This window comes from Pseudorasbora parva, chromosome 17, assembly GCF_024679245.1.
Source record: "Pseudorasbora parva isolate DD20220531a chromosome 17, ASM2467924v1, whole genome shotgun sequence".
In the NCBI taxonomy this organism is placed as follows: domain Eukaryota; kingdom Metazoa; phylum Chordata; class Actinopteri; order Cypriniformes; family Gobionidae; genus Pseudorasbora; species Pseudorasbora parva.
The window spans coordinates 9876495-9900743 of NC_090188.1; the positions used below are offsets into that span (position 1 = coordinate 9876495).

Sequence of the window (24249 nt, forward strand, 5' to 3'; positions counted from 1 at the left end):
GAACACAAATGAAGATCTTTTGGATGAAATCTGAGAGCTTTCTGTCCCTCCATTGACAGCTACACAACTATCACTTTGACGCTTCAAAAGAGTTTTTTGAAGAGAACTAATCTGATTGAATTTCTAAAGAGACACGATCACTTTATATGATGAACAGATTCAATTTAAGCTTGTATTCACATATGGAGATTCATATGAATTTTCTCTTTTGGGTGAACTATCCCTTTTAAACCACATATTTATTTCCAGATCCGGGTAAGTGATCATTGTGCTTGAGTGTGTTTGATGATGAGCTTGTGTGACCTCTTTCACTAATGTGCAGTATGTTAATCAGTATGTGCGGTTTTAACGCTGCAGCCTCTCTGTTGACAGGACGGCTCTGGCTCGTTGAAGCGCAGCGGTTCCTTTAGTAAACTGCGGGCTTCTATCCGACGCAGCAGTGAGAAACTGGTCCGCAAGCTCAAAGGAGGAGGCTTACGGGAAAACGAACCCAAAAATCCTGGGTAACTATCACCACTTCCATCCTATTTTCAGACCAAACTTCCCCATTCCAATATCCCAAACCTTCCCACTATGGACTCAACGATGGGTAGGCGAACGTGACATCATGACCATACACTGGAATAGTAACTTGAATTGCTATATTGTTTGAAAACTGGGAAAGGAAAACGCTCAATCACACTGTTGGGGAGACATTGTTAAAATGATACAATGAGAGTTTCAACTGAACTCTGCAGTGGGGTAGATCTCAAGGAGCGGGATTGAGTAGTTTAGGATTTCACAGAGACAGAATTACAATCTGAAATGTCGGTCTGAAATTGTCATTCGAAAAAAATCATTTAAATGTCAATGGGAGGTATAGACTGTAAATATGGAGAACATAAAATGAATTAAAGTGAATGTCTCCCAAATCTGAAACACTGGATGACACCAAAAAATTGCTTTTCTTTTTTAAAAGGCTGATGGGACTGGTTTTATAGAATAATCTCTTTTAATGTGAGGAAGGCAGGTGGTTTACTACATGGAGATGGGATTTTGCGCACACTGATGACGTTATAATGAAGGAAAGTCCTGGTATATGCAGTCTTTCTCTTTCACTACTCAGCTTTAAGTGGATGAAGGGATTTGCTTGCTTTATTAACTGGGCTGTATTTTTGCACATGTATAAACCTGCTTAATCCTGAATGATACATTGACATCTAATGTGACGGACGGATGACGTTATGATGCAGTGTGTTCAGGACGGCTCACTGGGGTTCCTAAAGCATCTGATTTGCCAGATGTGACTAACTTTCTCTCCTTACCCTGTAAAATGCAATTTGATTTAATTTATTTTTTGCATTTGAACTATATTTTCTGGTGTGTTGTGGTTACTTAGTTCATCTGTTATGCCTTTTTGCCTGGTGGGTTTCTTAATGCCTTTTTGTGTCTGCTTGGATCTGTTTTGTTATTTTTTTATTTGAGGACTTTTATTACTCTGTGCTGTGTTGTACATTTGTTTAATTTGAATAAACATTTCCATGCAAATTCGCTGTCTGCTGCATGCCTGTTTCCTCCATATTCTGTCTTTTTGTCCCTTGCAGTGTTATCCAATTTTTTTTAACCTCTCTCCTCATCTTCACCTACTTGTCTACCAACTCACTGGCTTTTTTTTCCTTCTTTTTTTTTTTTTTACTGTTTGAAATTCACTTTACAACGAACCCTTTTCACAGACTGTAATGCGTTTACACGGTTAACAATCAGAGGATTGGACTTGAAATAGCCCAGTAGTAGTATTTAAAAAAAAATTATTCTGTATAAGAATATTTTATCTGTGAGTAATGAGAGAAGTATCAAAAAACATGTGGTAGATGACTAACGTAACAGTGACCATGTACACACTGGAAAGTTCTATGAGTGACATTTAAATACTGGAGTGAAAATGACCGTTTCGTGTGTGTATGGAAAATTTCTTTCTCCTGAAATTGTGATGATTGACGTTCTGGCGTCTCGAGTGTTTGGTATACACTATTTGGGATTTAAAGTAATATATTACAGCAACCAAAGCGATGTTCTGCAAATTTAACATGACCACAGTTGATAGGGGTGTTGTGTTTTGTCTGTAAGGCTACTTCACACAGCACTCCCTTTTAAGTTTTGCCATGTCCATTTTATAAGTGTTTGTAGGCATGTTTGGGTTTAGGGAGTTTTTAATGTGGACCATTGCTGGTCACAATATTTCATTTTTGTTTTCAATTGAGATTTATTTTGGATTTTTATGGGCCTGTAGTTTTGTGCTGCTTTTCTAGCAAGATCTAGCATCACGAATGAGTCAGAACTCGTACCTCGATCCCTTTTTTGCTCCACACATACAGAAGAGAGACACGTATATGATGCACGTTTAAATATGCCATTAAAGGGTTAGTTCACCCAAAAATGAAAATTCTGTCATTAATTACTCACCCTCATGTCGTTCAAAATCCTTTCATACGTCTTAGGAAAACAAATGAAGATATTTTTTGATGAAATCTGATTGCTTTATATGATGAATACATTTAATTATTTATTATGAATTACTAAATTCATTCACATTTTTGGGTGAACTGTCCCTTTTAACTAGTTGTTCCGTTCCATACACACTAAATATAATTTTTGTTAATAATAAAAATAAATAAAAAATCTGGAATTAAGTTGTAGATTGCAGTTGTCACTCTTAAATTACTGAACACTGCGTGTACAAAACAGGCTGCAGTGTGTACATGGCCAGTATGTCATTGCATGTCTTTCCATTGTGGTGTTTTTATCTTATCCACATTGTAACGTAACATCATTGAGTGATTGCTTTTACATGTTTTAACCCTCACATTCCCATCCCTCCGTGACCCCTCACACCTGCCCTTTGACCTAACTGACGTGCTTGCATGTGGCTCTCTCGGATGCAGCATGAAGAGGGCCAGCTCTCTTGGAGTTCTCAACGAGCCGGATAAACCTGTGGGAGAACTCAAAGTAAGACAACATCTTTCTTTCCTGCTCTTTCTCTCTCCTGACAGCTTTCTCCTCAGTTTTCAGCTCAGTCTGTTCTTGATGTCTGTCTCCGTCTTGTATATATCTGTTTCATTCAGTCTCTCAATTCCTCTTGATCTCTTTATTTTTCTGGCCAATGTGTCTGGCACTTTACTGTCTTTTTCAGTCTCATACTCTTGTTTGTTTTGAGGGCATCTATTATCAACACACCCACAGCTCTATCATTGCCATATTAACACGCATTAATTAACTGTATGTGTGAGATCTCACAGACCAACACATTTGAGTTTGTTTGCTAAAATCCACAGTAACCACTAATGGTCTTCGGTTATGAAATGAACACTTTGTTAAGAAACAATCCAGAAGTTCAGCTAATGCATTAAGTTGTGTATTTATTATACCTAAAAAGATGCATATTCACCTTAACAGCACTATTTCATATTGTTTTTTGGGTCATTTGTCCAGTTTTTTGGTCTGAAAATAAGGACACTGAAATGCAACTGTATTTTTGTGAGTTTTAGTCCACATTTGCTTTTCAGTTATCTTTATGCTAAAATACAATTTTTTTTATCACATTTTGGAAGATCGCTAAAAAACATAGACTGTAAAAAATATGGACATAGTGTCCGTGACGTCACCCATAGGATTTTGAAGTGCAGTTTTGAAGGGTAAAGTAGAGATGAGCTGGCCATCGCCGGATAACAGAAAATTGGCAAAGAGGCGGGACGTGGGCAGAGCTGAGGTGACGTGATGACTAACAGACAGCGGATAATTGGTTATCAACCTTTTAATCAAAGTGGCCACGCACTTAATTATGCAGAACTTTAAGGCTTTATATAATGCAAACGAATTAGTCATTAAAAAAAAATCCCCCCCCCCTCACAGTTTTCATGAAGGGCAAAATTAGCCGTATAGACCAAAACCACAATTTGTATCGGGCTGTAAACATGTTTTTTTTTTCTGCTGTAAAGTTGAGAATTTTAACATGGGGCTCAATGAGATTTTGCTCCCTTTTGCAGCCAGTCGAGGAATTGCAGTTTAAGTCACTTCCGTATTGGCTTCAAGAGAAACTGCGGGAGGTTGCCGCTTGCTAAAAATGCATCAGAAACACACAGTGCCTTGCGAAAGTATTCGGCCCCCTTGAAATTTGCAACCTTTTGCCACATTTCAGGCTTCAAACATAAAGATATAAAACTGTAATTTTTTTGTGAAGAATCAACAACAAGTGGGACACAATCATGAAGTGGAACGAAATTATTGGATGTTTTAAACTTTTTTAACAAATCAAAAACTGAAAATTGGGCATGCAAAATTATTCGGCCCCCTTAAGTTAATACTTTGTAGCGCCACCTTTTGCTGCGATTACAGCTGTAAGTCGCTTGGGGTATGTCTATCCGTTTTGCACATCGAGAGACTGAAATTTTTGCCCATTCCTCCTTGCAGAACAGCTCGAGCTCAGTGGGGTTGGATGGAGAGTGTTTGTGAACAGCAGTTTTCAGTTCTTTCCACAGATTCTCGATTGGATTCAGGTCTGGACTTTGACTTGGCCATTCTAACACCTGGATATGTTTATTGTTGAACCATTCCATTGTAGATTTTGCTTTATGTTTTGGATCATTGTCTTGTTGGAAGACAAATCTCCGTCCCAGTCTCAGGTCTTTTGCAGACTCCATCAGGTTTTCGTACAGAATGGTCCTGTATTTGGCTCCATCCATCTTCCCATCACTTTTAACCATCTTCCCTGTCCATGTTGAAGAAAAGCAGGCCCAAACCCCAATGCTGCCACCACCATGTTTGACAGTGGGGATGGTGTGTTCAGGGTGATGAGCTGTGCTGCTTTTACGCCAAACATAACGTTTGGCATTGTTGCCAAAGTTTGGTTTCATCTGACCAGAGCACCTTCTTCCACATGTTTGGTGTGTCTCCAGGGTATCTTGTGGCAAACTTTTAACAACACGTTTTATGGATATCTTAAAGAAATGGCTTTCTTCTTGCCACTCTTCCATAAAGGCCAGATTTGTGCAGTATACGACTGATTGTTGTCCTATGGACAGAGTCTCCCACCTCAGCTGTAGATCTCTGAAGTTCATCCAGAGTGATCATGGGCCTCTCGGCTGCATCTCTGATCAGTCTTCTCCTTGTATGAGCTGAAAGTTTAGAGGGACGGCCAGGTCTTGGTAGATCTGCAGTGGTCTGATACTCCTTCCATTTCAATATTATCGCTTGCACAGTGCTCCTTGGGATGTTTAAAGCTTGGAAAATATTTTTGTATCCAAATCCGGCTTTAAACTTCTCCACAACAGTATCTCGGACCTGCCTGGTGTGTTCCTTGTTCTTCATGATGCTCTCTGCGCTTTAAACGGACCTCTGAGACTATCACAGTGCAGGTGCATTTATATGGAGACTTGATTACACACAGGTGGATTCTATTTATCATCATTAGTCATTTAGGTCAACATTGGATCATTCAGAGATCCTCACTGAACTTCTGGAGAGAGTTTGTTGCACTGAAAGTAAAGGGGCCGAATAATTTTGCACGCCCAATTTTTCAGTTATTGACTTGTTAAAAAAGTTTGAAATATCCAATAAATTTCATCCCACTTCATGATTGTGTCCCACTTGTTGATTCTTTACAAAAAATTACAGTTTTATATCTTTATGTTTGAAGCCTGAAATGTGGCAAAAGGTTGCAAAGTTCAAGGGGGCTGAATACTTTCGCAAGGCACTGTATATATCTAATTTTGTATAAATTGGTGTGTCCAGCTTTTTGTTCAATCGAATGCTTTCTAGAATGTGAATGCCCCTTCCCCTAATACCACTGGTCACCAACTAGCATTAGCAAGTAGCAAACCATTGCTGTAAACTAAACCTTGTGTGTCTGTCATTGCGTACTGTGTAAGTACATTTAATGAAACCAGCGCTACCATTCTTAACACCACTGACAAGGAAAACTGGAGAAACTTTGTGCAACAACGATCAAGTTAGGATAGCCTACTTTTCAATCCACAAATCACAAGCATTTACCATGGATTTACTGTAGTACCACTAACTGTAAACATGGTATTGTGGCAGAAATGTGGGATATTCAAATCAAATGTTATTATATTATTGTAGACATGGATTAAATATTAAAGGAGCAATGAAATATGAGCAAATAACAAACTTTTGTTATAATCTAACCCTTTGATGCCATTGTATTTATAGTAAATTTGTTAAAAGACTGAATGCTATAAAGCCATTCGAGATACCATAGAAACAATATTTTTTTTACCATGGTAGTGAGGTGCAATGTAAGGTTTAACCTGTGGTTATCATGATCTGTTAGCCTGACAAGCCAGACCCACATCAAGATGTTTGGTCTGGAAACTCACCATTGACAGGGCTCAATCCGAGGGGCGGGATAAACGTTGTCTTTCAAACGCCCTCTGCACGCGATAGGATAGCGCTACACCAACCAGAGCAACGAAGGTGAAACAGAGCTCGCTGACTGATTAAACATTCACCGTATCCGGTCGGCAAAACTCTCCGAACACATCTCTCCTTTTTAAGAATGACTTCAGTGCCATTCTTTGTTCTTTTCTCAGAAAAAAAGCTTAACTCCAAGTCTTCCAGAGTCGCGGTCAAAGCTGATTCGAAAGACCGCCGTTCACCAGACGACAGTTTCTGTGTTTACTAGAAGCACGCAAGGGCTATTCGGCTGTCATTATGTTAAGTCCCGCCCACTGACTCTATTTACAATGTGATTGGCCAGACAAGAGTTTGGCGTTTACAGCTCAGAAGTGTATTGAGAGTTGCTAGACAACACTTGCGGGCAGATTAGATTTGCTGCCGCTAGGGTGCGTCTAGATTTCTAGGCTAATGATCTGTATGATGCTATCGAAAAGCAATGGTTAATTTGAATAAGAGTAGGGTTCTAACTCAAGTAAGAATATTTAAGTGTTAACTGAGGTTGTTGAAAATGTGTAGATGTTACTGTTTGTTAAAGGTGCACTGTGTACATTTTAGCAGTGAATTGCAACCGGCCACCGCTCACCCCTCCCTTTCGAAGCACATGGAGAAGCTACGGTGTCTGACACGAGACAAAGATGTTGTTGTCTGACACGGTAGCAGAGTAGCTAGTGCTCTGTAAAGAAGTTTGTCCATTCAGGGCTACTGTAGAAACATGGTGGCGCAAAATGGCAATTTCACTGTAAGGGGGCCCATGGTGTATGTAGATAAAAATGGCTCATTCTAAGGAAAAAAAAAAACGGAAAAAAAACATAATGGTTCATTATGTAAGATGTTTATACACCACTGAAAACATAGGTATGCATATTATATAGCATTTCTGTCAGTAGATCCTAATAAATATTAAACACTGCACCTTTAAAATCCCAACTCAAGCTAATGTTACTGTCAAGTTCCAAGAGATTATATAATGAAGAAATATCCGGCCCCCAGGCGTGACCTATATGAACTGTCCCCAACAGCCTTAATGATATTTTTTAATTTAGAGAATCTTTAGTTTAAAATCACCTTTTTTTCTGCCCTAACACTGTCCTGGCAAAATGTAATCTAATAGAACTTTTAATGTGTGAATTGATAATGTAAAATAGACTGCACAAAACAAGTAATGGTTTAGTTTACAAGAAGACATTTGTATAACGTATCTTGAGGGTGCCCTAACTTACCCTGACCGGTCTTTCGGTCACTTCCTTCAGGATCTCCTGAGCTCAGTTTATTGTATCTTTCTTACAGGAACGAAATAATAGTCTAAGGAAGACGCGCGACCTGAGTTCCAGTCACACTGACCTGGCGCATTGAAGGTCTGCGCTTGGATGTCCCAATGAAGAGAGGTACTAGGAGGTCTCTTCATCGGACTGTCATGAGCTGTGTTTAGACAGGACTACCTTCTCCAGAGGTTACTTTTGTTTTCGAGTCTTTGTATATGTATTTAATTTCTGGTAAGTTAGCTGTAGAAACGATGTAAAAAAGCTCAACCAGAACCAAAGTGCACATCAAATTATGTTCTGCAAAGATGGAAATTAGCAAAGAAATCTGAAAATAGAAGACGCTATTGGGACTCAGGTTGAGACTAGACACTCTTAATGGCATTTTTTTTGCTGCTTTAATTAGTTTTGTGATGTACTTTGATGCTTTATTGAAACCCACAACTATAGGACTGTTTTAAAGTGACTTAAGTGTGCATATTCAGATGTGTGCATATCTGAGTGTTTATAGACAAAATTGTCACTTGTTTGAGTTTTCGTCCCATTTGGTCTGCCATTGATGACTTTAATGTTGTTTATATCTTGAGTTACACCAGAGGACCATGATGCTTCTGTAAAGTACTGATACAATCAAACTTATTCCCTTAATAAAGTGAGAACTGCGCCATGTTAATGAAGGTCAATGTTTACATGAGTTATGGTTTAGTGATGCACATTTTCTTGGAGGGAAAGGCCTTATTTTTGTATCTGGTTTATAACACAAGAATTAGGAAAAATCCTACCGCATGGTAAAAAGAAAATTCTTTTAGGCTGTCATGGTTACAGAAGAATGTGGATTAAATCTCAGGACTGAAAGAACAGATTCAGTATGCAAAGTAACACAGCACTTTGAATGATCTCATAGGATAATGTTACACTTATGAATCCATTAAATGTTACGGAACTAAATTGAGTTGTTTACCTCAGTTTTATCGCTTGGATTTGGTTCATAGATGCTTTCAGTTGATATAAATGTTTTGACTGGTTTTACTTCTTACACCACCATAATATTTGCTAATGAGGTCTGCAAACTGAATATTGAACTTTTTCACGAACAATAAGCCTTTGTCTTTGTTATTTGTGATGTTATCTCACATGGAGTTACAAGTATTGCTACTCCAGAAAAGAATGCACTGGAATATGATTTCTGTCCCCAGATGTTTATCTACAGTACCTGTTTGAAAGCGAGCGTGCCTTGTGAGTGCCTCAGGCAGGTTCTTACTAATGAATGTGGAAGTTATTGAATTTTGTGTATGAAGACAGAACAGCTTGAGCTCTTTAAGGTCAAAATGTCAGTCAAGATTTTACAAAGTAAATCATTTTTAATATTGTGGTCAAATAAAAGCCCAATATATCAATGTATCGTGTCATGGATTTATGCTAATATAGTGCACTGCTCAAATGGCCTTCTTGACTTTTTTTGTTGATGTTGTTCTCTGTATCCATGCAACTTTCGTTATAACCTTTCTGTTGGTGTAATATATTATATTACAGTTTGATGCAGTAATTAATTAATCATATGTGTGTACAAGTTTTAATGCATGTTAATTCTCTGCATTGTGACAATGTGCAATAGGGTAGCTGCTGTGTTGGGTGAATTTGATCTTACATCAAATGTTTTAGTGACAAAAGCTGGAAAATTTGCTCGGCTTGTGTTTCGGTTGTCTTTGTAGTCTAAATGAATAAATATATCATTTGCATTTTTATACATAGTATCCACTTGTTTACGTCACTAATTGGAGCTTTGCTACACACTTGTGGAACTGAAAGTGCCCTTCACATGTTTGAATTTCATTTTCAGACTGTTTATTTGCATGTTTTTTTGTTGTTGTTGTTGCTTTTTTTTGACTGTTGATCAGTTCGTTCAATTTGGCCTTTTCTTTTTTTTTGAGAATGGGGTTAGACGTGGGACTCCCTCAAGTCAGATGTTGAATTGTAAAGACTTTGCAATTGCTTATGGATTGATCTTTAAAAACAAGATAGGACTTAAAGGTTCCAATAAAATGTACATAAAGGCAATATAGCATCAGAAATGTTATAAAATGACACAACCTGTGTGTAATAGCAGGGACTGCTGTGACCTGTATAACCCTAACATTTATTTTTTTGTGGTTATTAATGTTGCATTTCTACTGTCCGTCTCTGTCTTCTACCACTTGTGTTTATTAATGTTTTGTATGTTTATGTGTATCCTAAATTTCGCACTGGACTCGTGTATCTTCCACTTTCTCAGGCTGCCGCTGTGCTGGCTAAACTGCATTTACCGCTGTGTTTTTGTTGTGTTGCTCTTAATATTATATGGCATAGTGTATATACTTGAATAAAGACAACAGAAGTACTCTACTACTTTAAGATTGTGTGGGTTTTAGTTCCCCCTGTTGGAGAGTCGAGTGGTGTTATTAACATTCTATGTATCAGTGATACCTTGCGATAACAGTATCACCTTTATTATGGGGATTAGTGTGTCTCTCTCTCTCTATATATATATATATATATATATATATATATATATATATATATATATATATAGACAGACATTATATAATCTTACGGGTCACATTTTTAGGTGTCTTTAACTTCTATGTACTTCTATAAAAAAGGTAGGTAAAATGTATTCGTGTTCTTGTATTGCAAAACGTAATAACTTGACGTTGTATTTCATGCATACTGAGCTTTTTACACTGGTAAAGACTTGGATTCCCATCCTAAACATAGACAAAGTTTCAAAAACTAATGTTGGACGTTTGATGGAGTATTTCTGTGTCAAAAATACTCCTTCCGGTTTCTCACAAGTTTCGGAGAGTTTTTTTCGAGTATGGCTCGACTTGACGTTAATAGAGCAGAAGGTCCTTGTATGGGCCGTACGGGCTCTTCTCCCGGTAGCGTGCATGACTAGAGCGAGAGAGGAAATGCATGCCCATAAACACGCCGTGCTCCACTTTATTTCTATGGGTGACATCAAGCGACTTCAACGCTTCAGCACAGCATTCCGGGATGGCAGCGCTGCATTTGAACCGATTTGAACGCAGAAATGACGGGAAGCTTCACCGCATCGCTTCAGTCGCGTTGCAAAGTGGATTTCCACGGTCACTGCTGTCACAGGACTTCACCAAATCATACCAAAGAAGTGTGTTTTTGACGGAGCAGTCCCAGCGATAAAGGTTCGGTCCTGCTTTGGAAGCAGCCGGAGAGTAAAACTGCTTCAAATGTCTGGGCTGTTGGCTATCGTCACGTGAGTAAACATCAGTAAACGACACGATCGCGTGCTTCGTCATTCAAATGCGCTAACGGACTCCATTGCTGTTCTATGTATAATGTTACACTAGTCTGATGTGCAGAACCGTTTTGCTTGCTACTGCTAAGGTTTAGTCGCATACAATAGTCCATAAACCGAATCATGTCCTCATAAACTGCGAGTAAAGACACACAAATGTTTACAGGCCAGTAAATACAGTACATACCACAGAGACGGACGTCCTGTTGTTGCTGTTTCTCCTGTTCAATTTATTTCAGCCTCCGAATGTGATTCTGGATCATACCTATTAGCTGAGATCGATAGCCATGGGTTTCGCTTGAGGACGTCGCTTTGTGCGGCATTCGTCATTCTTTAGCTCCGCCCACACTATACGCCTCCAGGCGCTCAGTTTTTTCCGGAAAGACCTCTGTACAGCCCATATTTCTTTTATAAATATAATAAAACTAAAGACTTTTCGGAGATATGAAGGAATACTACTCAAATAGATACTCAAGATTGACATTTGATTGACTGAAACTGAGTGCCCCCCCCCCCCCCCCCTTAAAGTCTAACAGAGGTTGGAACGACATGAGGGTGAGTAATTAATGAAAATACTTATTTTTAGGTAAACTAACCCTTTTATATAAAGTGGATTGTTTGCTATCTTACCTGGAAAACAATATGGAAGAAAAATGTATTTTATTACCATAACGCGTGATCGTGTGAGCTGTGGAGTATATAGTAAGGAATAGAAAGTCTTTATGCAACCATGAGGATAATAGATAAATATTGCATTAGTCAAGTTCACAATATGTACTCTATTTTCAAGATTAATGTATTATATAGGAAACCAATTTATTGCACAGGATGGATGCTTTTATTTGAACAAATTAAATATTTTTTAGGCTTTTACTTAAACAGTAAAAGTATTTTGCTATTTTCAAATGGTCTGAACAACAGCAACAAACACAGCAAACTAGACTAATAATAACATTTGAATTGATATTTCCTCAGATACAGGAGGAAAACAATTACAACAGCATTCCCACATTTCACAACTTAAATCAAACCGGTAATGTTCATTCCACACTCATATTCAGAGCAGCTGTGATATTTCATCACACTGATCTTTGGTTAGATTGTTTTCCCTCATTTATGCTACATACAACTTCTTCAGTTTTCAAAAATAAAAAATAAAGCCAATTTAAAGACTGTACAGCAAAGTCTTAATGTAAAAAAAAAAAAAAAATTAGACATACATTACAAATAAGACAAGCAACAAAAAAATCATAAATGCTCTTACTAGTGTTGATGACCGCAATATGTTTAAAAGAACTGGGCTTTCCTTCAATAATTTCTCTCAAATTCAAAGAGGTGCAATACTGTTTAAACTCCATTTAAGTCCCATCTCTTCCGCCAAACAACATTAATACTGATATCTGAATACCACGCAGGCAAAGCCTAAATTGTTGCTTTCTTCTACATCAACTTGCCGGTGTGTCATCTGAATCACAGCCATCATAACAGTGTACAGATCAATCCAGCAGAGCCTGTTCTGTTAAAAAAAACCACACAGATCACACACAGAACTGAGTCATTTCTGCATGCACAGTAAGATGAAAGAGGTCATAAACCTGTAAAGATTATGTTTGGAGAAACGACATTTAATGACTACCACTGCCCACAAACCGATTAACAAGCAACCCATATTGTATGCTTAAGAAAAAAAAATCCAGATAAATCTTGCTGCTCTACAACAGTATACAGAAATATAAAACAAGAGAAATATAAAACATTAACTCCCCTTCATCTTCAAAGAATGATTCACCTCAAAATTAACATCATCTGATTATTTACTCAGCCAAAGGCCATCCAAGATGTATATAGCTTTCTTTCCCCAGCTAAAGAGAAATTAAGGTTTTGGAGGAACACATTACAGGATTTTTCTCCATCTAATGCAAGTGAATGATGCTTGCTAATGAGGTCTGTATACTGAATATTGAACGTTTTTACAAACAAATGACCATTTTTGATGATAAAAAGAAATCATATTTAGGTAGCTTTAAAGGCCTCCACGCGGCTCCAGAAAATTAATAAGGATCTTCTCTAGCAAAATGATTAGTCAAATCAGAAAAAAGCAGAGGTGGACAAAGTACACAACTCTATTACTTGAGTGAAAGTAAAAGTACTACTGGTCAAATATTACTCTGTTACAAGTGAAAGTTGTAAAAACAGATTTTTACTTAAGTAAAAGTACAGAAGTATTTGTTTTCAAAAGTACTTAAGTATCAAAAGTAAACTTACTTTTTTATGCCAATCCATTATTTTATTTTTGTTGTATAAATGCACACTGTCATCATGATTTAAGCCAGTCAGTGATGCTCCATCCGATATACTAGCATACGACTAACTTAAACTAATTTAAATACTTGTATATAAGTAACAAAGCTCTTTACAAAGCTGCTGTCACTTTAAGGCTGAATGCACGGATCCAATACACTGATACACATCTGATATTCTCCCAACTTTACTCTTCTCTTTCTCCCAAACGTTTACATTTTTAATATTTTATAAGAAGTATAGCTATGGGTGCACACACTGTGCTGAGGAACAGTCTTCTTCCATTTTGCTATGAACTGATCAGTGTTCAAAAAAAGTTGGGAAAATGTTTATGACCCTATAAGAGTGATTCCTGATAGACTGTTTGTAACAACAACAACAAAAACTTTTAAAGAAGGAAAAAATCATCCACTGACTTTCAGAGCTACTACAGAAACGACTTTCGACCTAGATAGAAATGTAGTGGAGTAAAAAGTACGATATTTCTCTTTCAAATGTAGTGAAGTAAAAGTCATAAGTTTCCAGAAAAATAATACTCAAGTAAAGTACAGATACTCAAGTACATGTATTTAGTTACTTTCCACCTCTGGAAAAATGGGGAAAAATGCGGAGCCCTTTAGAAGCTGCCTAAATATGGATTTTGGACTGTCAAAAATGGGCTACGATGAGCACTATTCAATTGCATTAGATGGAGATAAATCTTGGAATGTTTTCCTCCAAAGTCGTTCTTGAATTGAGTCGTTCGAAAATGTCTTGGGGGGCCTGAGTAAATCATATACACTGATCAGGCATAACATTATTATCCTAATATTGTGTTGGTCCCCATATTCGGCCAAAACATCCCAGACCAATCGAGGCATGGACTCCACTAGACCCCTGAAGGTGTAATGTGGTATAGGGAACCAAGATGTAAGCAGCAGATCCTTTAAGTATTGTAAGTTGCAAGGTGGGGCCTCCATGGATCAGACTTGTTTGTTCAGCACATCCCACAAATGCTCAATTGGATTGAGATCTGGGGAATTTGGAAGACCCACAAGAGCTGCAGTTTTAGAAATGCTCTGACCCAGTCGTCTAACCATCACAATTTGGACCTTGTCAAACCTGCTTCTAACACATCAACTTTGAGGACAAAATGTTAACTTGCTGCCTAATATATCACAACCATTAACAGGTGGCGTGATGAAGAGATAATCAGTGTTTTTAACTTCACCTGTCATAATGTTATGTCTGATCCGTGTACATCATACATCTTGGATAGAAATCAGGACATTTTTTGGGTGAACTATTCCTTTATGTAAAAGCTACTTTTCTCTAGGTATGTATAAAGAGCCTTGCTTTTAACATGCTTTGACATGCAACATCTCAGTCCACCAAAGGTTTACTCGTTCAGAAAATGTAACTCTTGACAGTTTGGAATGAACTAAATAACTATTGCGAATAACTATTATACAGTCTTGTTCAAAATAATAGCAGTACAATGTGACTAACCAGAATAATCAAGGTTTTTAGTAGATTTTTTATTGCTACGTGGCAAACAAGTTACCAGTAGGTTCAGTAGATTCTCAGAAAACAAACAAGACCCAGCATTCATGATATGCACGCTCTTAAGGCTGTGCTATTGGGCAATTAGTTGAAAGGGGTGTGTTCAAAAAAATAGCAGTGTGGCATTCAATCACTGAGGTCATCAATTTTGTGAAGAAACAGGTGTGAATCAGTTGGCCCCTATTTAAGGATGAAGCCAACACTTGTTGAACATGCATTTGAAAGCTGAAGAAAATGGGTCGTTCAAGACATTGTTCAGAAGAACAGCGTACTTTGATTAAAAAGTTGATTAGAGAGGGGAAAACCTATAAAGAGGTGCAAAAAATGATAGGCTGTTCAGCTAAACATCTCCAATGCCTTAAAATGGAGAGCCAAACCAGAGACGTGGAAGAAAACGGAAGACAACCATCAAAATGGATAGAAGAATAACCAGAATGGCAAAGGCTCAGCCAATGATCACCTCCAGGATGATCAAAGACAGTCTGGAGTTACCTGTAAGTACTGTGACAGTTAGAAGACGTCTGTGTGAAGCTAATCTATTTTCAAGAATCCCCCGCAAAGTCCCTCTGTTAAAAAAAAGGCATGTGCAGAAGAGGTTACAATTTGCCAAAGAACACATCAACTGGCCTAAAGAGAAATGGAGGAACATTTTGTGGACTGATGAGAGTAAAATTGTTCTTTTTGGGTCCAAGGGCCACAGGCAGTTTGTGAGACGACCCCCAAACTCTGAATTCAAGCCACAGTACACAGTGAAGACAGTGAAGCATGGAGGTGCAAGCATCATGATATGGGCATGTTTCTCCTACTATGGTGTTGGGCCTATTTATCACATACCAGGGATCATGGATCAGTTTGCATATGTTAAAATACTTGAAGAGGTCATGTTGCCCTATGCTGAAGAGGACATGCCCTTGAAACGGTTGTTTCAACAAGACAATGACCCAAAACACACTAGTAAACGGGCAAAGTCTTGGTTCCAAACCAACAAAATTAATGTTATGGAGTGGCCAGCCCAATCTCCAGACCTTAATCCAATTGAGAACTTGTGGGGTGATATCAAAAATGCTGTTTCTGAAGCAAAACCAAGAAATGTGAATGAATTGTGGAATGTTGTTAAAGAATCATGGAGTGGAATAACAGCTGAGAGGTGCCACAAGTTGGTTGACTCCATCCCACACAGATTTTAAAAAATTGTGGTCATACAACTAAATATTAGTTTAGTGATTCGCAGGATTGCTAAATCCCAGAAAAAAAAATGTTTGTACAAAATAGTTTTGAGTTTGTACAGTCAAAGGTAGACACTGCTATTTTTTTGAACACACCCCTTTCAACTAATTGCCCAATAGCACAGCCTTAAGAGCGTGCATATCATGAATGCTGGGTCTTGTTTGTTTTCTGAGAATCTACTGAACCTACTGGTAACTTGTTTGCCACGTAGCAATAAAAAATATACTAAAAACCTTGATTATTCTGGTTAGTCACATTGTACTGCTATTATTTTGAACAAGACTGTAATTTGACTGTCGAGTAGTAAGTGAGTCATGAATGCTCATGACGAAACAAGCAGATGGCAGTGCTTCCCCAATTCCCAAATGTTCTTGATTGCCCGTCACGAAGTAATTATGATTCTAAATTATCTCTTCAAACAAACAATAACAGAATCAGCGGGAAGACTAAATCTGGTCTCACTGGACAGAACAGTAACAAGACAATAAGTATGCAAATGGGTTATCTTCTGCTATTTCTACCAAATACTGTCTTGACGTCACAACCAGGTACACTACACTGCAAATCATAAATATAATCTGAGAAAGATTCTTTTGTGGTTTAAAAACCACTTAGTACACTGAAGCTAACAGCACAAAACACACACAAGAATCTAATAGATAATACAGTTGATGGGACACATACAGATGTACAAAAGGCCATATTAGCTTGTGGAAGTTGGTGTTGAGAGAATGTGAATATGTAAGGCACTAAAGTCTCAAATCCATCCTCCGTTACATCAAGGTGCCTGGGAAAGTCCTGAGGAGTCTTGTTGACGCAACAGATCTGGGGCATAGGCTGTGTCCGAAATCACACACTCTCTTGCGTAGGTACTTATTTTAAATAAGTAATTACTTCACAACTGCTAAAAAAAAAGTATGTTCTATATAGTATGAATGTGTGTAGTATGAATCTAAGTCATGCTGTTATCAAGTGAGTTAAGCTTCACTGCCATTCACAAATCCTCTCCCGTGGCCTCATGGGATAGTACAGTGTCCATCGTATGCACGCTTAAGAATCTCGGCGAAAGTAGTACTTTTTTTGCCTTCTATATATTAGGGAAGTATGCGATTTCGGATGCAGCCAGAGGAGCTAAACCCTGCTCTTTGGTTGCCACTCCTCCTTCAAAAGGGTGCTCACAAATTCAAGTCTTTAAATAACATACGTGTTAAACTCCTGGACAAACATTGTCTTGACTATAATAAGTGGACTTGCTTGGCTCTAGAAACAAATCCCTCTTTTCTGGGTAATGCTACACTGGTATGTGTAGGATTCTCCTCACCTTCCAGTCTTTACTTTGGAAACTCATGCTCTGTATTTCTGTGGGCTACTCTTAGAAATAATGGATGGAAACGGGAAGAGGAGGTTGCCTCTTACAGAGGTTACCCCATGTACCTTGTCCTCTTCAGACAGAGAAGAAGCCCCTGTAGGTTCAGCCCCAAGATCAGATGTACCCCCTAAAGCCTCTCAGATTGGTTGTAGTTTTCGGGCAGGACTATGGGGACGGGGTTTGCATGGCAACAGCAGCATCCTGAAACAGCAATTTATAGTTTGATGAATGGGCCGAACTGATGGGGCGCTCTGATCTTGGGTGAGGAGCAGGAGTTGGAGGAAAGCGATGGAGAAGTGGAGAATGGAGGTGAGGATGAGAGAGCATCTGCGCTCAGCGAGAACACTGTGGAGATGGCCACATCCACGATGCCTTGACATAGCTCAGCGTAGAGTTTCCTACAAGAGAGAGAAACTTACATATCAATATTAACTTCATAACACATGGAATAATAGTAGGGAAAAGCTTTAGCAACTGCAACCGTGGAGTTGCTTGTATACTGTAAATGAAGTGACTTATACAATGCGGTTAACATCAAGCATGCAAAACATGCACAAACCACACACATTTGGATTTGTGCTGAATGAGAGAGTTACAAGAGAACAGTGTTGGGTTAACATTACAAGTAACTCATGTTATCGGGTTACTTTTTTCAAGTACCCAGTCAAGTAATGCTCGGTGTGAACATGATGGTTATTGTAGTTCTAGACTAATTGTGAATAGTAAAATGCATTTACTAATCTCACTTGCACAAATACTTGCTGTAAGTTGTTCCAAACTTGTATACATTTCTTTTTTCTGCTGAACTCAAAGTAAGGTTTTTGGAAGGTTTGTAACCAAGCAGATCCAAGCAACCATTGACTACCATAGTAGGTGGAAAAATACTTTGGTAGTCGATGGTTGCTTGTCTGTAACCTTCTTCCAAATATCTTCATTATTCATTCATTCTGCAACTCACACTTCTTCTGGTTGCAAGAAACTAAAGCAAAACATTGTGAACAGAACAAATGAAAAGTGATTACTCACTGTGCGCAGGCAGGCGCCCCGTTTATCTCAATTAGCCAGACTTTAAAGCTCTCGTCCAGCATGAAGTCAAAGCCAAAGAGCTGGAAGCTCTGGTAGGACAGGTGCTTTGTGCTGATGGCTGGCTCGATGCATGCAAGACAGCTCCTGTTGAGACAAGCCACAGGACTTCAGAGGAACACTACAGTTAGTCACATCCACAAGAGCAAATATACTGGGGTACAAACACCGGAGTTAAAATTGTACTTTTCATAAAAAATAATAAAAAGTTAAATCTTTTGAAAATATTTAAATGTTTTTAAACATTTCAAAATACATAAAATTTGTAAGAAATTAAGATTTTACACTAATTGTATATCATTATCTTTTTCTAGATAAAATGTCAGATTTTTAGACAAATGTGAATTCCATATCAGCTTGAGTGCAGCCAAAATGCTTCTACATTTTTTTCTTCTCAAAACTTTTAAATTACTTGTTAAATTGTAATACAATTGCAGTGCAGTTAACGGGAATGGTAGTAGCACAATGATATGTACTTATAGTAATTACAATAACTGGGTCACCTAACTCATGTACGGTAGTTACATACTGTATGTTTCATAAGTGAAACGTAACATGTTAATTAAAATAAAGCTGAAATAAAATATAATTATTAGATTAAAAACTTCTTTAGCAACTAAATGAAAACAAACACACACAAAAAACCTAAACAGAAATAATCAAAATTACTAAAACCTAAATAAATAAAAAAATATGATTTGTATGGGGAAAAATATTTAAATTGGAAAAATTCAGACAATAAATATTTTCAGCCACAATTTAGTTTAGGGTCCAATTTTCACTATTAACTCGTTGCTTATTAGGATATTGGCTGTTTATTAGTACTTATTAAGCTCATATTAATGCCTTAATCTGAAACGAATATTGCCTAAACGTAACCACCTTACTATTAATAAGCAGGAATTAGGAGTTTAAGGCAAAATTTGTAGTTAGTTAATTTCGTTAGTTAATAGTAAGAATTGGACCTTAAACTAAAGCGTGACCATATTTTAATTAGTATTCTCAAACTTTTGGAGCCCACTGTACATCTCTAACCAGAATCAACTGATTATCATTTGAGAAAAGGTTATGTTTTTTTTTCTTTTACAACTCATTTTGCAAGCACAGATAACATCACTAAAAATAAAATAAAAACATCTTGGTGAATTTGACAGAATTCTTTCAGTAAAGGCGCACCTGATGATATGCTTGATCTGAGGTAAAATAGATGTTTCCATGGCAACACTGTGTGTGGTCAACAGGTACTGTCTGAACTCATCAAAGAACATCTCGTTGCCCTCCTCATAGCGGCCGTAGTTCTGCGAATGCTCTTTCTGGATGCAGTGATTCGTCAGGTGACTGGTCATATCCTGGAGATCTGAGCGGTTGTAGGGCTCAGAAGACGTCCTCAACACACCCTCACGGTACAAGTAGATATTGTACTGATGGTCTACAAGCACCCAACTCCTACAGACAAAAGAATATCCATCAACTTTAAAAGTACTTTGATTTAATTAGGATATGACATTGCAGTTCCTCAGCTTTTCCATAATCGCATCAAAACATTCAGCGCAAAGTATTAAAGAGCTCATTTTACCTTATATCAAATTTGCGATGTCCAGGCTCCAACAGCAGTGGTTTTTCCAGATACTTCTGAATGACATGCACTTGGCCTTGATTATCGATGAACTCAAGCAATTGGTTTGCGTCATGCGATATCAAAATACCTGCGCCTGAACAAAGATAGGGACATTATCATACCATTAAATCATGTACTAAGATTGCATTATGGCATCTTTTTTTCAGCTTACCGTTTTGGACAGATAGGGATTTGTACCTTTTGCACCTGCTGATGATTTGGCAATCCACACAGTTCCCTCTCCGCTTTCTTTTCTGGAGTTAAATGAAGCTAAAAAGACCTCTCGCTCATCTGTCTTTGGGTTGCTTTTCATGTGGCCGATGCCATTGGTGGCCGGGGCCACTGGGGTGTTGAGGTTGGTTGGGTATATGATGTACGACTCGGGGAACCAGTTACAGGAGTCCTTCAACTCTGGACTGGTCTTGATAATCCTAAACAACAAACATATTTATATAAATATCATTCATAACTGACGAACTGCTGAGCTTATAAATCAATAGCATGGAGCAAAGTAAAGTGTGCTTTGAAGACATTACTTAAGTAAAACATTAGCTTAACATCATAATTTCAAAGCTCTCATTAACATAAATTATGGTTATACATTTAAATGGAATGAAACTTCATTAATCTGGTACGAATAAATAAACGGCTTACTTGACCAGCGATGCTTTGCGACACAGTTTATCGGCTCCTCTGTAATAATTCACCAGCTGCATCAGTCCTGGTTCATGACCTGTAGAGGACACAGCAGGGTATCTGACTCTGAAATATCGAAATATTGAGCAGTGACCTGCAGCTAAAAATACTTCAATCAACATTTTTGTAGTTCACCACCAACAATTATGTACAAACTACACCTAAATTTTCTGCATTGTTTTTTGAAAAATGCCCCGTGCTCAAGAAGGCTGTTTATTTTAATTAATTAATAGTATTTAAAAAATTAATTAAACCTGTGATGGCAAAGCTAAATGTTCAGCATCTTACTTCAGAAATTGTTCTAATTTATAATAATTGAGCACTGTAATTTAGTGCTCAATTATTATAAATGGTTCTTATTATTATTAATAATGAAAAGTTTTGCTTTTCTTATTTTTTTTAAATAAATAGAATTTCAAAAGAACAATGTTCATTTGAAATAGCAATTTTATAAATGTCTTTACTGCTCAAATATGTACTTGTAATTTTTCTGAATATTTGTATTAATTTTTTACTTTAAAAAAATCTTATATCAAACTTTTAAAGGTTTACTAATATACGTGTCATCAAAATTATTAGGATATTAATTAAATATCATGCTTCGTGAATGTTTTTGTATTTTTATAACGTAAAAATGTTAGTAGTGGTCAACAAATATGCTGCCTCATTGCTATGAACTTCATTTGGACAGCTTAAAGGCGATTTTCCGCACCCTTTAAGATTCAAGATATTCAAATAGTTGTCTTATCCTAACAAACCATACATCAATGGAAAGCATATTTATTCAATGCTTACTTCAGCTTGTGTTGTCTAAAGTCTCCAAAAAGCATGGTGTACTGAAAATGAGCACGGGTTGCATTAACTTGGTGAAACTCTTAACTTTGAGTGAACACAGTAAACCATAGCTATCATTATTGCATTTTGAATAGGAAATGCGCGTTAAATATGCAGCTCTTCAACTCATTTACCCAGTCGTCCGAAAGGCAGCCGATTCCTCTCTCCCAGCATTAAATTAAACCGAGGGTTGTCCTTTTTAAGTCGTTTCCATTTTCCAGTAGAGGTGAGGATATTGGCGACCTCCGCATATACAGTACTGTTGTCATCTCTCAAAACAAACGTGTACATTGGTGAACTCATATTCCTCAGTCTTCTGCTGATGATCACTAACTAGCTAGCCGACTAACGTTATCTGCCTCCCAACAAAGTAGACTGAAACCGGCCATACATGACCTCCCTAGTTGTTTTGCAACAGTATCTATATAAGAAATGATCTAGCTATAATCCCGAACAAAAAGCAGGGTCGGGCATCTGTACCCGCAGTCGCGTGGCCGGTTCGAGGATATTGAATATTAGGGTGTGACTCTTATAGGATTTGGCTGTATTCTCGCAGCTAACAGTCTACGCTAGCTTCATCTGTTCCGATGATTGTCTATGAATAGCAAATATTAAGAACACAGTCCAGTAATACGCTAGCTCAGTAAAAAAAAAGAGTCCAAGAAAAGAGGTCGACCATATATAGCTATGCATTTAATTCCTCGCTTCCTGTGTACTCGTCTAGACATTAGACATCAGTTTAAATCTCCAGTTGAAGCCTCTTTATCCCAGCACACTCATGTCATGATGTGACGCACCACTGGGAGTGAACGCACGCACGCCGCACAGACTTGTGGGTATTGTAGTTTTCTTCTTACTTGGGCTTATTGGCTGTTCGCTTTCTTAGTATTGTAGTTTTGTTACATTTTTGTAGTTTTGTTACATTTGAGCTGTTATGGGGATTTACATCACAGCTGTGCTGCACGATTGATATTGCGGTTGAAAAAGTCACGATATACTAGTCTGTGTTAGCTGCAGATGATTAGCAACACATTACGTTGATCCTTTTTAGCTTCCATTCGAACAATTGTCATGATTTTCAGAGCCATCATAAATATGTCATAATTATGACACCAAAAGTCGAAATTATGCGTTAGCCTACTCAGGCATAGGCTTTATTTATTGATTATGAGATCTCATAAAAAATATGAGATTTTGTCATAATTAATGTTGTCTTAACTCTGATGAAGGGGAGAGCTAGTATAACATGGGGAGAATTGTAACACGGCTAATTCCACAAATCAGGGATAAGATAGGAGTCATGTGACAGTTTCAGTTTCCCCAGGCTTCCTTTAGGATCCCACATGGAGGTTTTCCAGTCTGTGTTGCCATCTATTAGCCTAGAAATCTAGACGCACCTGGCGGCAGCAAATCTAATCTGCCCGCGAGTGTCGTCTAGCAACTCTCAATCAGGCTGTTAAGGCTGATGTCACGCGGCAGCGCTTCCGGGTCCAAACGCTCTATCTTATACCACAAGAAAAACTACAAACGGTGCTAATATACACACACAATGTGGCGAAATACAACAAAAAAGCTATAATCATAACCCCAAAATTCTAGATGGCCAGACAGTGATTCATCTTTTTTTAAATCATTAAAATATTAATGTAGGCTATGTGACGCTGTGACCACAGAGACTGTTGTGTAGACTGTAGGTATTAAAAATGTTAAACTTTTTTAAACGTTTGATGTTTAATATGAATAAATATCGCTCATAAAAGGTTGTTGATGGCATTCTCAAGTGAAACAAGTTGCGGCTTGGACCCAGAAATGGCTTTCCTTACAACAAGCGGGCCAATCACGTCGGTGGGCGGGGCCATAATGCCGGCGGAGTTGCGGTTGCGTGCTTCTAGTAAACACAGAAACTGGCAAACCAAGGTCTTTCAAATCAGCTTTGAACGTGACTCTGGAAGACTTGGAGTTAAGCTTTTCACTGATAAAAGAACAAAGAACGGCACTGAAGTCACATGCCGCGAATGTTTAATCTATCAACAAGCTCTGTTTCACATTCGTTGCTCTGGTTGGTTGTAGCGCTATCCTATCGCGTGCAGAGGGAGTTTGAAAGACAATCGTTTATCCCGCCCCTCGGATTGAGCCCTGTCAATGGTGAGTTTCCAGACCAAACATCTTGATGTGGGTCTGGCTTGTCAGGCTAGTCATCTATAGCTAACGTTACAGCAGAAAATCTAATTCTGAGGTAAGAACACTGATCTATGAGAGCCATCCAGTCATTATAGAGATCAGTGGGTACGGAAAAAAAAAACAAGATAATATTTTGTTTAGTACTTCTACCTTTGTAAATAATGTTATATAAGTTATAGCAGGTCAAAGTGTAGTTTCTAGTAAAGAATGGTGTATCAATCTCCTGCTAATTTCAAAGTGCCATGCTAATACAGTTAGTTAAAGTTTAACTAACTGTATTGGCATGGCACTTTGAAATTAGCAACAATGGGTGACAGTGGCGGGGTAGGTTGTAACACGTGTTTTGAAAGTGTTAAAACCACCCCCTTGCATA

The 24249-nt window shown here is 37.9% G+C and overlaps 2 protein-coding genes across 7 annotated transcripts in view; one reads left to right on the plus strand and one right to left on the minus strand.

Annotated features, from left to right (window-relative positions):
* klc1a (kinesin light chain 1a) overlaps positions 1–10103 on the plus strand; it is a 59197-nt gene extending 49094 nt beyond the window's left edge. For 3 of the 5 annotated variants that reach the window (XM_067421531.1, XM_067421534.1, XM_067421533.1), the window contains exons 15-17: positions 373–503; positions 2922–2985; positions 7741–10103. In XM_067421531.1, coding sequence (XP_067277632.1) covers positions 373–503; positions 2922–2985; positions 7741–7806 — 261 coding nt within the window. In that variant the 3' untranslated portion in view covers positions 7807–10103. The remainder of the gene's footprint in view (positions 1–372; positions 504–2921; positions 2986–7740) is intronic. The other 2 variants (XM_067421535.1, XM_067421536.1) reach the window with 1 other exon arrangement.
* A 1737-nt stretch (positions 10104–11840) lies between these two features.
* On the minus strand, positions 11841–22482 carry ttl (tubulin tyrosine ligase). Of its 2 annotated transcripts, XR_010898688.1 has the most exons (8): positions 21830–22482; positions 20820–20898; positions 20364–20596; positions 20124–20259; positions 19724–19993; positions 18491–18634; positions 17530–17862; positions 11841–12541 (listed from the first exon to the last, which is right to left on the minus strand). XR_010898688.1 is itself a non-coding variant. In XM_067421597.1 (7 exons), exons 1-7 carry the CDS (start codon positions 21996–21998, stop codon positions 17679–17681), a joined length of 1215 nt encoding a protein of 404 aa, XP_067277698.1. In that variant the 5' UTR covers positions 21999–22482; the 3' UTR covers positions 16387–17678. The 2 variants fall into 2 exon arrangements, 1 of the variants encoding a protein (XP_067277698.1); XM_067421597.1 differs by lacking the exon at positions 11841–12541 and having other exon boundaries at positions 16387–17862.
* Between the last annotated feature and the right edge of the window lie 1767 nt (positions 22483–24249).

Bases quoted from the DNA above. Each gene is read 5' to 3' on its own strand.
- ttl (XM_067421597.1), bottom strand. From the start codon at position 21,998: ATGAGTTCACCAATGTACACGTTTGTTTTGAGAGATGACAACAGTACT. The intron at 19,994-20,123 runs GTAAAATGAGCT...TTTTGTCTGTAG, and splicing joins CATCGCAAATTTGATATAAG to GAGTTGGGTGCTTGTAGACC. The intron at 18,635-19,723 runs GTGCGCCTTTAC...TTGTCTCAACAG, and splicing joins CAGATCAAGCATATCATCAG to GAGCTGTCTTGCATGCATCG.